At 38.4% G+C, this 15,067-nt stretch overlaps 1 protein-coding gene across 1 annotated transcript; it reads right to left on the reverse strand.

The window, feature by feature from the left end:
* Positions 1-1,602: 1,602 nt before the first annotated feature.
* On the reverse strand, positions 1,603-2,661 carry LOC121978179 (probable BOI-related E3 ubiquitin-protein ligase 3). Its single transcript, XM_042530587.1, has 3 exons — positions 2,502-2,661; positions 2,198-2,426; positions 1,603-2,121 (listed from the first exon to the last, which is right to left on the reverse strand). Exons 1-3 carry the CDS (start codon positions 2,555-2,557, stop codon positions 1,648-1,650), a joined length of 759 nt encoding a protein of 252 aa, XP_042386521.1. The 5' UTR covers positions 2,558-2,661; the 3' UTR covers positions 1,603-1,647.
* Between the last annotated feature and the right edge of the window lie 12,406 nt (positions 2,662-15,067).

Consider the following 15,067-nt stretch of genomic DNA (forward strand, 5'->3'; position numbering starts at 1 on the left):
TCAGAAGAAAAGAAGAAATTGACATATGAAGGCTGGCATGTGAGGTAGTGGGAGTGAGACGGTGTGCAGAAGAGAATAATAATAATAAAAATAAGGAAAGAATAAGTTTTTAAAAAAAATTCTTAACAAATCGATTCAACTTATTTAATCTAATTAAATTTGATTTAATTATAACTTGACCAAATGAATCTAAATCAATCTTGATTTTGACCAACATATTTCATATCTTCTCATCTACCCAATTGATTTTGTTTGACTCTAATATGATTTTAAATCATGTGACAAAAACGATTTGCTTCCCTCAATATATCCGTCCTTAGGTTAACACATAGAAGATAAATCACGGATAATTATTAGTCATTAGTGCAGGTGGCTAAGGTATAAAGAAAATATGTTTAGACGCACTAAATTTCATGACAATATCCTATATTTTAATCATCACCTTTATTTATTTAATTTTTAATATATATATATATATATATATATATATAGATAAAAGTAATTAAGGTGTTCGTTGGATGTTTGGTCCAATTTAATATTAATATTTCTTTTTAAAATAAATTCATATTCATTGTACATCATATCAATAAAAGACAATACCAATACGAAGGTTGAAAAATTCATCCAAGAATCAAGATTCATATCCATATGCATTCTAATCACAATGTCTTAATCTCTAATGACAACTAATTGGAAGTTACTTTGAAATTCTCACCTTCCTATTATTATACATTATTACTTTCTTTAAAACTTATCTTTTGATTAAAAAAGTTTTTTTTTAAAGAATTGAACAAGCAATAATGACATGATTTTTGTTGTCTTTTATCCTAATGGAAAAATCCAATGTGGACAACACCTTCCATTACGCAATTGGAGACCACTAATTAACTCCCTAGGGACAAATTGGCTCACCATTGGCCCCACTTGTTTCTAGTTCCTATAGCAATCAATCAGCTATCACATTTTAATTTATATGCCCCAAATTTCCAAACCAAATCAATAAAAAAAAATAATACTCCTATTAGTTAAAATCATAACAATATTATTCCAAGTTTTTAAATAAATAAATAATTTAACATAAACTAATAAAAAAAATTGTAGGCTTTCTTCAATTTAACTTAAATTAAAATTTAAAAATTTACCATATGCGTCCAACGCAGTACCTGCTCCGTGGTGGGACCGGCTTGGGGGATGGGTCCACTCCGCTGGCGTTCGTTGACCAGGGAACTGGCTACCCAAAAAGGAGAGCGGACACGCGGCGCTCCAACACGAGGACACGGCTACTGTTTCACGTGGGTCCACAAGTACTCCCACGCGCTATTCGCTAGCCGTCCGTGGGAGGGTCCCTATCAAAGCGCCCAAACTTGTCGTATGGCGTCAGTTGAAAAGGTTAAGAATAATCGCTTAGGAGTGAATTATTTCCTGGAATTAATATAAATTTCAAAAGGGGAAAAAAAAACAGAAGTTAATAAGATTGTAATTATTTCCAGTACATATATGTAATTTTCTTTGTTTAATTATCGAAAGATTGTTAAATCTAGCCCGATTTTTAGAGTAAAATGTATAAATACTTAAATGAAGGAAAATTGAGGGGGAAATGTGTAAATTAATACCTAATTTCTTTTCCATTTCCGAAAATTGAGAAATTTAAGACAAGTTGACAAGCACACTGCCGTTTTTCCGGCAGTCACAGACGGGGCAGGTGGCCACCGCCGGGCCGCAGGCGGCGCAGACGCAGAGATGCCGGCAGGGAAGCAGCAGCACTTCCGGCTCCCTCTCCCCGCAGCACCGGCACGCCCTCCTCGCCTCCTCCTCGCTGTCGCCGCAACAGCAGGACTCGGCGTCCTCCGCCGCCGCAGCCTGCGCCTTCACCGTCGCCGCCAACGTCCGCTCGAGGTCGGCCCGCAGCGCCAGGGCGACCGCCTCGCTGCTCCGCGCCAATTCCCGCCACATTTGGTTCTCGACGCAGAGGCTCTTGACGCGCTCCTCCAGCGCCAAGGTGACCTTCCGCTCCCGCTCCACCTCCTCGTCCTTCTCCTTCAGTCGCTTCGACGCCGCTTCCTCCGCCGTCGCCAGGATCCGCCTCAGCCGCTGCGCCAGCTCCATCCTCACCTTCGCAACCTATTCAACACCGGTAAAAATCTCATCTTTTCTCCTTCAAAAGCACAAGTCTCCAATCAATCGATAGTTCAATTACATGATTAAGGATGAGGCGGTCGAGGTGGAGCAACTGCTGCTGGACGTTGGAGGAGAAATCCTCTCCGATGAAGGAGAAGCTCTCGCGAGGCCGCTTCCCGTAGAGGCCGCCGTTCTCGGAGGTAAGCAGAGCAGATGAGTCGCCGACGGGGAGCAAAGGTCCGGCGTATCCCAATAATTGCATGTCGTGGATATTTGATTGATCCTGATCGATACCCGAAACAATTTCCCTGCAACAATTGATCAGTTAGCTTCATGCACCAAGAAAAGGAAGAATTTTGAGATGAGATTGAGTAGAAACATACTGGTTTCCTAGAAGTTGTGAAGCGAAGAGAGGAAGATGATGAGCTTCAACAGCCATGGAAGGTGCTTATAGATGGTGGTGGTGGTGCATGCAATTGAGATGGGTGTTGGTTTTGGCAAAGAGTACAGGAGTAGGAACAAAAAGGTGAGCGAAAAAACAAAAGAAAATTAAATAATAATAATAATAATAATAATAATAATAAAAATAAAAAAGAGGATTTGGTACAACTTTAGACGACCACGTAATTGTAAACGGAGCGTGGGACTGAGAGATAGTGATCTGTTTCTTTCAGTTGATTGATGGAGGCATTTGGATAAAAACAAAATAGATTGGGATACATACGGAAGTATCGAGGCGTGCAAGGTGCATGCACCGGCGAGGGACGCGTGGGCGGGCGTCGGCAGAAGGAGACGCCGCCCGTGGCCGCCGTGAATGGGCCGCGCGCCGCCCACGGGAACTTCCTGAACCCACGCCACGCATGGGGCCGGCACCGCCGAGGAATCCATGATGATGCAGATTATTTAACTCCTGGGGCCGTCGGCTCTCATCCTGTCACCGTGTAATGCCAAAATTTATTAAAATAAATTCACCTTCTCTTCTTCCATAAAAAGCAGTTTAATTATGAACAGAGAACCTAAGCATAAACTGAGTTGGGCATCAATCCACCTCAGTGGTCCTAAGGCATGTTTAAGTAGATTGATTATCTGAAATGCTCTGCATCTGCCTTCTTTTTTTATCTAATTTCTCAAACGCTGGATGGCATTCATCATTCAAAGCATTTGGATCGAGTTTCACCGTACCATCACGCGATCGATGACCACTGTTCACCAACAGCACCGTCCACTCCATTTTTTATTTTCCCCTCAGCGTCGCTGCTTTCGCATTCATGCAAGTCACAAAGAAGAAAGAAAAAGATGGAAAGAAAAAAAGCATGTGATTCCTTTTGTTGAACCATTGGATCTCCATTAATATTACCTTCATTAACCCAACCAACACTCTTCTCCGCTTTTGTCTAACTACCAAACTTCACAGGGTTCTCGAAATTAAACACACTCGAGTCTAAAGTCAATAATAACCGGAAAAGTAATTAGGATGAATTGATCCAAGTGTTGTGGGTGGTGGGAGAGGGTGGACCAAATACCTTTAGTGGCTCAATGAAGAATAGTCGAGTTGATTGTGTTCAGAAGGCTCACATGTGTGCCACCTAAAAAGGGAGAGATGCAAGCAATGGGCTTTCCTCCCTCCATGAGAGACTAAGAAAGAGTACACCTACAACTATCGTGTTGATGACCTTTGCAGTGCCCATAATGGATATCTTGGTTGTCTAATTGGATTTCACATGGAATGCAGGATGACAGCAATAACAAATATCCTACCTTATAAGATTGATCAGTGTCACTTTGCTATATTTATTAGCACTGTAGTCCCTCAATGGGAGCTTTGTGTTCATTTTAATTTTCAAGGTGTGGTGAAGCAGGTGGATTCACGATCCAACTCAGGACCTTGACTACTCCAGCTGAGTGTCGGTCAGTAAATTATATTGGTACCTATACTGATTAAACAGATGTTAAACACAGTTGATGAACTGATCAGAATTAATGAATTGGATCTTATTGAGTGCATGATCTTTATCGTACACATCCAACTTGACCAACCAATTCAAAGAACATAGTGAATAGAAAAAGGCTAAGAGTAGAGGACCACATGCGTGTTTGTTTGGTGCATCATCCTTGAAGGAGTAACTGGAAGCACCTTGACTTGTGGGCACACCCTTTTCCTCTGGACCTAAACAATTATGTGACCAGCCCCACCACCTTTGCCTTGGTTCTTCCACCCATTTGTTAAGAATCTCACTCACCAGTCACTACTCTTCTCTCCCTTTCATGCCAACCTTTCTTCACTCGCTTGTTTTTCTATCCTCTTTTTCATTTTTCTCAATGGTACCATGTTCTGACTAAAGGGGAAGGAAGAGAGGCTTTGCTTGGGTCACAATTTAAGAGTTAGTTGAGGCAGGTTCCATGCTACCACAGACCTGCAAGCTTCTGTTTCTTAACCCCATCGTTACTTCGTGGAACAGAAACATTCAATGCTTCCACACTTGAATGGACACAGCTAAGAAGAAACATGTGGGATTCAGTTAGACAGTAATTATCTCTTCAGAAAAGAAACTTGATATGCATGGCGCAAGATAATTCAACTACGAATCAACATCAACTAATCTAACCAAGAAACATACAACTAAAGATAAAGAATCATACTGGCCACAACTTTGAAGTTATTGTGATCATTACGATTTCAATGCAATAAAAGGTATGGCAAAAGAAAAGAAAAGAAAAAAAAAACAAAGGCAGCAGATGACTGGACCGAGAACATGGGAAGCTTACCTGCAGATGCATGGCCGGCGATTAAAAAAATGGAAGCCCACATGTTTCCCAATCTCCATCACAAGCTGCCATCGACGGTGTCATGATGCAGGCCTGAACATATACAGACATGTGCACAGTTCAGAAATTTATGTTTTAACCTGTTACAGCACTGAGAAAGAATTGTCAAATAGGACAACTCAATCAATGTCAGTCGTCTCATGCATCCATTAAACAATGCAATTAGGTGTGAGCATGGGTTAGATAGCGAGAAACAGGTCCATCTCAACAGCAATGCAATGTTTAATCTGACAAGCAGATCTGAAGAGTAGAGTTAGTATTCCTTCTTTTTTTCTCAGAATGACAAAAACTAGCTGTTAAGAAACTGTTTTGACAAGATATGCTACCAGCATAGCAAGTTTAGGCTATGTAGACCTAGGAATACACAGTTTATTCATATCTAGCTACCAGTCAGATATTTACCATATAAATATGCACATGTGCAATAGTAGAGCATATATGTCTTGAGTTTTCAATCAACTTGTCTTTATCAATTTATATCTCTTGGGATAGATTAGATACAAAGTTAAGTTTCTTTGGCCCAGTTTTGTTTGATTGAAATAAAAAGAATCAACATAATGAGAAAGAATAAGATATCTTTTCAAAAAAGATGCGAAAGGTGGGGAGGAATGGTTATCTAACCATCTCCAATTATATAATTGGTATGTATATAAAACTTGGATAGTATTTGTAGTAATAGACCCACTGAAATTTGGTTACAAAGTTCACATGTAGCTGAAGTTTTCCCAAGGAAAGTCATTGTTGGTGAAGTAACAAATATAATGACAACATATTAACAACAACAAACAAAACCTTCAAAGTGTTATATTACGTACACGACTATGCAAAAAGAAGTCACAAATTCATCACCATTCAATAATGAAAAACAAAACATAACTATCGAAACAAAACAAAATGTAGTCACATGTATTTATACAAACCAAGGACAGCTTCGGGCTATGCCAATTAGTTAGACTTTGAACTTGGTGAGGATGTCAAGTGCATGATATATAACATAACATCCATTTGCATCACACCTATTAGAGACTCTAGGTTACTCGTGGTGGTAAATGAGTCTAGTGAACTTTGGTTTTAACCTTTCCAGAGCATGTGGTTTAGGATTGCCAACGTGATGAATCGGTTATCTCATTGGGATGCGACATGTCATGAGACAAAGAGTATCGTGCTCTGATATACGTTAATGAAGTGAGTGAATAACTATAGAACTTCTACTGATTGTGTTTAATTTCTACCACAGATGAGAAGTGTTTAATTTTTACCACAGATGAGAAGCTCTTAGAACTATTGGAGTGTATACTGAAAGTCTAAGCTTTGTAAACATTCATTATGAATAAAGAATCACATTTGGTCAAATTGTCTACATTTGTTTGTAGTTGTTCATTTAATTTATATTGTAGATAACATAGTATGTGGTGTCACATGCAGAAGATGATGTTATCAGTACCTTATAAATTATAAACAGTAGCTCACGACCAAAATGGAAAGGAACAAACCATTAGAAGGTCGTAGTGTAATTAGGTATTAGTTTATCTTGACTATATAATTACACTAGTACACTCAGAGTGTATTGAGTAGGACCATTTGAGGTCGTTTCTTTTATACTGACTTTATAAAGAAACAAAGACCTCAGTTATTATGGAAGTGTGTGCTCTTAATCCTAATATAATAACAAACACATATATTTGATATTTATTTCTTTAATTTATCAATGGGTGAGATTTAGTTCGATGAATCAATAAGCCCGATAAGTTGGGAAATGATATCACTTATAGTGTGTGTTGTTGATTATAGAAGGAAACTGTGTCCTAGAGATACTAGGTTGATAATGTCCCCAAGAGGAGCTCATAAGGATTGTCATGTTAAACCCTGCAGGTGGACTTAGTCCGACATGACAATAAGGTTGAGTGGTACTACTCTTGGACTTAGATATTAATTAAATGAGTTGTCAGTAACTCACTTAATTAGTGGGCATTCGATATCTTAAACACAGGGAGACTAACACACTCATAATAAGAAGGAGCCCGAAAATATAATTTGGGATTGGTGCGGTAGTTCAATAATAGTTCTCTAGTGGAATGAATTATTATTGATAAAATTAAGTTGTGTGTTCGGGGCGAACACGGGATGCTTAATTTTATCGGGAGACCAAAACCAATTCCTCCTCTCGGTCCCTATCGTAGCCTCTTATTTATAGAGTACTATACCCACCTATACCCACCTTCTATACCCACCAATAGGGGGCCGGCCAAGCTAGCTTGGGAACCAAGCTAGGGCCGGTGGCCGGCCCTAGCTTGAACCCAAGCTGGTAGGGGCCGGCCAAATTAAATTAAAAAAGAATTTTAATTTTAATTTTTATTATGTGGAAGATATAATTTATTAAATAGAATTAAAATTAAATTATCTCTCTTGTAAAAGATCTACAAAAGATTAAAGAAAGAGATTAGATCTCTTTCCTTATTTGTAGATTGGTGAGATATTTTATTTTCTCTTTAAAAATTATTCACATGTTGTAAAATTAAAATTATGGAAATTTCTTTTTATCAACCATGAAGAGATTTTGAAGAGAAATTTTAATTTTAAAATTTCCGGAAACAAATTAAGAAGTTTTAATTGTTGATTGAAACTTGTCTAATTTGATTTCATGATGTGCCCGGCCATTAGAATTTAATTGGGGAAATTTTATTTTATTTTTCTCAATTAAATCATGTCAAGGAAATTAAGGAAATTTTATTGTAATTAAATTTCCTAATTTGCTTAGGTCAAGGAATATAAAAGAATGGGTGAGGGTGTCTTCATGAGACACAACCTCTATTATTTTCTCTCCCTCTTTTCCTTGGTGTTGTGGTCGGCCATCATCTTCTCCCTCTCTTCCTCTTGTGGTGGCCGGATACTACTTGGAGAAGAAGAAGAAGAAGGAGAGAAAGCTAGCATCTCTTGGAGCTTGGTTGGTGTTTCGATCTTCTTCCTTGGTGAAGCTTTCTTATTGTTGGCCGAACCTAGCTAGGAGGAGAAGAAGGTGGTTGGTGGTTTCTCATCTCGGAAGATCGTTGCCCACACAACATCCGAGGTTAGAAGAGGAATACGGTAGAAGATCAAGAGGTCTTTCTAAAAGGTATAACTAGTAATTTTTCTTTCCGCATCATACTAGTTATTTATGGAAATAATACCAAATACAAGAGGCTTACGATTCTAGTATTTCGAATATGTTTTTCGATGTTGTGTTCTTTTGTTTTATTTTTCCTTGTGATTTGATTGTTCTTTTCGGTTAACCTAAAGTTATTTTAGGAAATTAAATATTAGCTTTCTATAAAAGATTTTGTCTAGTCGGTGGTGGTTGTTCCCATATCCAAGAAGGTCGTGTGCCTCGCCACGTCAGTACTGGGAACCAATTATGGAAATTAATATTTAATGGAATTAATAACTTAAGGTGATTTGGGTCGAACGTGTTAAGTTCCGCAGGAGACCCAAGTCAAAACCTAAAAGAACGAATAGATTAAGTTTTGGATCAAACGTGTTAAGTTCCGCAGGCGATCCAAAATTTAATTTAAAAGAACACATGGTAGCTAGGAAAAGGTTCAGACCTTTGTACAAAATTTTTGTACAGTGGAACCTCTAGGTTTTCCGAGTAGCAACCAACAAGTGGTATCAGAGCTAGGGTTTTGCCTCTGTGTATTTGGTATTAGGTTAATTATGCACATGTCATACATAATTTAGGCAGGTTAATAGTAGGATGTGCTAACTTTGTGGATGCAGGATCCAACTATTATGGCTTTTAGTTATTATGTGTGTGATTGGACCATTGGACATGTCAAGGGCATTTATATGTGTGTGCATGATTGTATTAAAAATACAGGAGCTGTATTTAGTTTTATTAGGATTTTATTTTTGATCTAGATACATGTACATTCCTTTTATGGAATATAGGATCAAAATGTAAAATTCTATTTATGTCGCGGATCGAATCTTGCAAAGCGTGGAACCTTCTAAGGACCAGAGGCGCAGCGGAACAAGGAGCAAGATGGATGCGACAGCTAGACCCGGTGGCGGTGGTCAAATATGGCAGCAGCTTGGGATGACAACACACGGAGGACAACTAGAGATAAAAGCCATAATAGTTGAAAATTAGATTTTCTATTTATTGCTTTTATATTGTGCTGTGTGTGCATATTAGTATACATGACTAGTAGGCTAGCATAGTTAAAATTTCTCGTTTATAAATAACTAAGTGGGAGAGAGATTTTTAAATAAATCCCATGGTCTCCATTACTGGTTTGTAAGTGATGCAAACAAGCTTGCGCGTTGGCTCTGAGTGCCTTCCTCCATAACGGATGAGCTTGTTTGTGGATCACTAGAACAGACTTCCATTTTTGGATGACTATAGGAAGTTAATTAAGAGCGTGTGATCTTCCCCAACGGAAGGGGCATAATCTTATTAATGGACTTAGTGTCAAGTAATGGTATACACTTAGACACATCTAATAGTATCCTCCCCATCGGAGTCACTGCTATTATTTGTGTGACCAAAAGACACCAACTATTAATTTTATTTGTCAAAAAATTAGGTTGGCAAGATAATAAAATTAATGGATTAAGACCCTCCTTTTACAAATGTTGAATTTGTATACGTCCACACTAACGTGGCATACAAAATTCACGGTGTTTTGAGGTGTTGGTTAATTTAAAATAGTATTGTTTGAGGAATCAATATTATTCTAAATTTAGAGTTCTGACCAAAAATTATTTGTGATTCTTAGGATGACTTTCAACCCACTGTCCATCATACTTCAACAAAATAGACTTACTGGACCTAATTACATAGATTGGAAAAGGAACCTGGACATTGTTCTGACTGCTGAAAGCTATAAATTTGTACTGACTGAACCTTGTCCTGATGCACCCACTGGTGAATCTACCCAAGAGGAGATTGAATATCATAAGAGATGGGTAAAGGCAGATGAGATGGCGCGGTGTTACATTTTAGCTTCGATGTCAAATGTATTGCAACATCAGCATCAAGATTTACCAACAGCTTATGATATTATGAACAATCTCAAGGAACTCTTTGGTCATCAGGATAGGGCTTCTAGACAAGAAGCTATGAGAAAGATAATGACAGCCACCATGCAAGAGGGTACTCCTGTAAGGGATCATATCCTAAAGATGATGGCTTATCTGAACGAGATACAGATCCTTGGAGGAGAAATTGATGGGGAAACCCAGATCGATATGATCCTCCAAACGCTACCTAGAAGTTTTGAGCAGTTCCGCCTGAACTATAATATGAATAAGAGGATTTATTCATTAGCGGAACTACTGACAGAACTTCAAGCAGCAGAAGGATTATTTCGTCACAATGCTCAAATTCACTATGCTGAAAATGGTTCTACTTCTAAACCGAGAGGAAAGAAGAAGAAGAAACAAGTTGGTTCAGCAAAGAAAGTGAATAAATCTCAGAGTACGGGATTTAAAACTGGAGTGAAGAAGCCGAAGGGCAAATGCTTCATCTGCAAGCAGGCAGGACATTGGAAGGCGGACTGTCCTCGTAGGAACCAAAACAAAGGTATATCTCATGCTCTAGTTGTTGAAACATGTTTAGCGGTGTTATCTACCAGCACCTGGTGTGTAGATACGGGAGCCACTAATCATGTCTGCAATTCTCTGCAGGGGTTCCAGGAAACCCGACGACTAACTGAAGGAGAGATTACCGTCTACATGGGCAATGCTACTAAGGTGGCAGCTGTTGCAGTGGGAGACGTCTACTTATCTTTTAGTAGAAACAGAAATTTAATTTTAAGAAATTGTCTTTATGTACCCAGTTTTAGAAAGAATTTAATTTCAGTTTCTAAACTGTTCTTAGATGGATATTCAGTTTCTTTCAGTAACGATATAGTTATTAAAAGAAATAAAGTGATTATCTGTTCTGGTGCATTAGTTGGCGATTTGTATATTTTAAATCCAATTTCTTCCACAAAGCAAACATGGAAATTTATAACTCATCTTCTAACTCTAATAAGATAAAAGAACCTTCGGAAATGAACCAAGCATATCTTTGGCATCTAAGGCTTGGTCATATTAACTTAAGTAGGATTTAGAGGCTTATAGCCGATGGACTTTTGAGTTCATTAGAGTTGGAAAATTTTCCAACTTGTGAATCTTGCTTAGAAGGTAAAATGACCAAGAGACCGTTCAAGGCCAAGGGGTATAGAGCCAAAGAAGTGTTAGAATTGGTTCATTCTGATTTGTGTGGTCCTATGTCTGTCCAGGCAAGAGGTGGTTTTGAATATTTTGTCTCTTTTATAGACGATTATTCAAGATACGGATACATTTACCTAATGCGCCGCAAGTCCGAGTGCTTTGATAAGTTCAAAGAATACAAGGCTGATGTGGAGAAATGACTAGGTAAAAGTATCAAGACACTACGATCTGATCGTGGTGGCGAATACCTCTTAGGAGAGTTTAGGAATTACTTATCAGAGGCCGGGATTCAATCCCAATTGTCTGCACCTGGAACACCCCAACAGAATGGTGTAACAGTACGAAGAAACAGGACTCTTATAGAGATGGTTAGATCGATGATGAGTTATTCAGAATTACCAAATTCGTTTTGGGGATATGCTCTGGAAACAGCAGTATACGTTCTGAACTTAGTACCTTCTAAATCAGTTTCTTCTACTCCCATAGAATTGTGAAATGGGCGAAAACTCAGTCAAAGATATATTCGGATTTGGGGGTAGTCCAGCACATGTGCTGAAACCAGATGCTGATAAGTTAGAATCCCGTACAGAAGTTCGCGTGTTTGTAGGATATCCCAAAGGAACGAAAGGAGGTTTATTTTATAGTCCTAAAGACCAGAAGGTCATTGTTAGCACCAATGCCCAGTTTTTAGAAGAAGACTATATAATGGATCACAAGCCCAGTAGTAAAGTTGTTTTAGAAGAACTTAGAGAGGACATGTCTACTTCAGTACCAACAGTACAAGATGAAGTACCACAAGAGACTGCAACACGTGTCACACATGATACACAACCACAGACAGTGCCTCGTCGTAATGGGAGGGTTGTAAGGCAGCCTGAGAGATTCATGTTTTTGGGAGAGTCTTCAGACTTGATCCCGGGTAAACATGAACCTGATCCCCGGACATATGACGAAGCACTCCAAGATATAGATGCAGCATCTTGGCAAAAGGCAATGAATTCTGAAATAGAGTCTATGTACTCTAATAAGGTCTGGGAGCTTGTAGAACCACCTGATGGTGTAAAAGCCGTTGGATGCAAGTGAATCTACAAAAGAAAAAGTGGGACAGACGGGAAGATAGAAACCTTCAAAGCTAGGCTTGTTGCGACAGGGTACACTCAGAAAGAGAGAATCGATTATGAGGAGACCTTTTCACCGGTGGCCATGCTTAAGTCTATCCAGATACTCTTATCCATTGCTGCTCATATGGATTATGAGATTTGGCAAATGGATGTCAAGACAGCTTTCCTTAATGGAAGTCTTGAAGAGAACATCCATATGAAACAACCAGAAGGGTTCATTGAAAAAGGCAAAGAGCATCTAGTGTGCAAGCACAATCGGTCCATTTATGGACTAAAGCAAGCTTCAAGATCTTGGAACATCCGGTTTAATGAAGTAATCCAGTCATATGGATTTATTCAAAGTCCGGATGAGTCTTATGTATATAAGAAGTGTAACGGAAACGTGGTGATATTTCTTGTACTATACGTAGATGATATTTTGTTAATTGGCAACAATGTCAAGGTATTATCAGACGTAAGGGTATGGTTGTCCAAACAATTTGATATGAAGGACTTAGGAGATTGTGCACATATTCTTGGGATCAAAGTTATAAGGGATCGTAAGAAAAGAATGTTGTGTCTGTCCCAAGCTTCATATATAGATACAATCCTTGCTCGTTTTAGCATGCAGGATTCCAAGAAAGGTTTCTTACCTTTTAGACATGGAGTAGCTCTATCTAAAGAGATGTCTCCGAAGACGTCGAAAGAGATAGAGGACATGAAAGCAGTTCCTTATGCTTCGGCTGTAGGAAGCCTAATGTATGCAATGCTATGTACGAGACTTGATATCTGTTTTGCCGTGGGCATGGTCAGCAGATATCAGAGTAACCCTGGACAAGGACATTGGACTGCGGTAAAGCATATATTAAAGTACCTGAGAAGGACTAGAGATTATATGCTAGTTTACAAGCCAGACGATCTGCTCCCTGTGGGTTACATTGATTCGAATCGGATAGGGATAACAGTAAGTATACATCGGGCTATGTGTTTACTTTGGGAGGTGGAGCCATTTTATGGAGGAGTGTTAAGCGATACGTTTCGGACTCAACCATGGAAGCGAGTATGGCGCCTCTGAGGCAGCTAAAGAAGCAGTATGGCTCAGAACTTTCTAATGGACTTAGATGTGATTCCTAGTTTGCCCAAAATCATCACAATTTATTGTGATAATAGCGGTGCAGTTGCAAACTCGAAGGAACCACGAGCTCATAAGGCAAGTAAATATATAGAGTGCAAGTACCACCTGATACGAGATATCGTGAAGCGAGGAGAAGTTGTCATTGCCAAGATTGCATCAGCGGATAACCTGGCAGATCCTTTCACTAAGGCCCTTCCAGCGAAAGCTTTTGATCGACATGTGGAGGGAATGGGAATCAGATGTATGGTAGAAGATATGACAGCTTAGTCATTAGTATAAGTGGGAGATTGTTGGAGTGTATACTGAAAGTCTAAGCTTTGTAAACATTCATTATGAATAAAGAATCACATTTGGTCAAATTGTCTACATTTGTTTGTAGTTGTTCATTTAATTTATATTGTAGATAACATAGTATGTGGTGTCACATGCAGAAGATGATGTTATCAGTACCTTATAAATTATAAACAGTAGCTCACGACCAAAATGGAAAGGAACAAACCATTAGAAGGTCGTAGTGTAATTAGGTATTACTTTATCTTGACTATATAATTACACTAGTACACTCAGAGTGTATTGAGTAGGACCATTTGAGGTCGTTTCTTTTATACTGACTTTATAAAGAAACAAAGACCTCAGTTATTATGGAAGTGTGTGCTCTTAATCCTAATATAATAACAAGCACATATATTTGATATTTATTTCTTTAATTTATCAATGGGTGAGATTTAGTTCGATGAATCAATAAGCCCGATAAGTTGGGAAATGATATCACTTATAGTGTGTGTTGTTGATTATAGAAGGAAACTGTATCCTAGAGATACTAGGTTGATAATGTCCCCAAGAGGAGCTCATAAGGATTGTCATGTTAAACCCTGCAGGTGGACTTAGTCCGACATGACAATAAGGTTGAGTGGTACTACTCTTGGACTTAGATATTAATTAAATGAGTTGTCAGTAACTCACTTAATTAGTGGGCATTCGATATCTTAAACACAGAGAGACTAACACACTCATAATAAGAAGGAGCCCAAAAATATAATTTGGGATTGGTGCGGTAGTTCAATAATAGTTCTCTAGTGGAATGAATTATTATTGATAAAATTAAGTTGTGTGTTCGGGGCGAGCACGGGATGCTTAATTTTATCGGGAGACCAAAACCAATTCCTCCTCTCGGTCCCTATCGTAGCCTCTTATTTATAGAGTACTATACCCACCTATACCCACCTTCTATACCCACCAATAGGGGACCGGCCAAGCTAGCTTGGGAACCAAGCTAGGGTCGGCCTAGGTATAAATTGGGGTGGCCAGCCCTAGCTTGAACCCAAGCTGGTGGGGGTCGGCCAAATTAAATTAAAAAGGAATTTTAATTTTAATTTTTATTATGTGGAAGATCTAATTTATTAAAGAGAATTAAAATTAAATTATCTCTCTTGTAAAAGATCTACAAAAGATTAAAGAAAGAGATTAGATCTCTTTTCTTATTTGTAGATTGGTGAGATATTTTATTTTCTCTTTAAAAATTATTCACATGTTGTAAAATTAAAATTATGGAAATTTCTTTTTATTAACCATGAAGAGATTTTGAAGAGAAATTTTAATTTTAAAATTTCCGGAAACAAATTAAGAAGTTTTAATTGTTGATTGAAACTTGTCTAATTTGATTTCATGATGTGGCCGACCATTAGAATTTAAT

Source organism: Zingiber officinale, chromosome 1B, assembly GCF_018446385.1.
Source record: "Zingiber officinale cultivar Zhangliang chromosome 1B, Zo_v1.1, whole genome shotgun sequence".
NCBI lineage: Eukaryota > Viridiplantae > Streptophyta > Magnoliopsida > Zingiberales > Zingiberaceae > Zingiber > Zingiber officinale.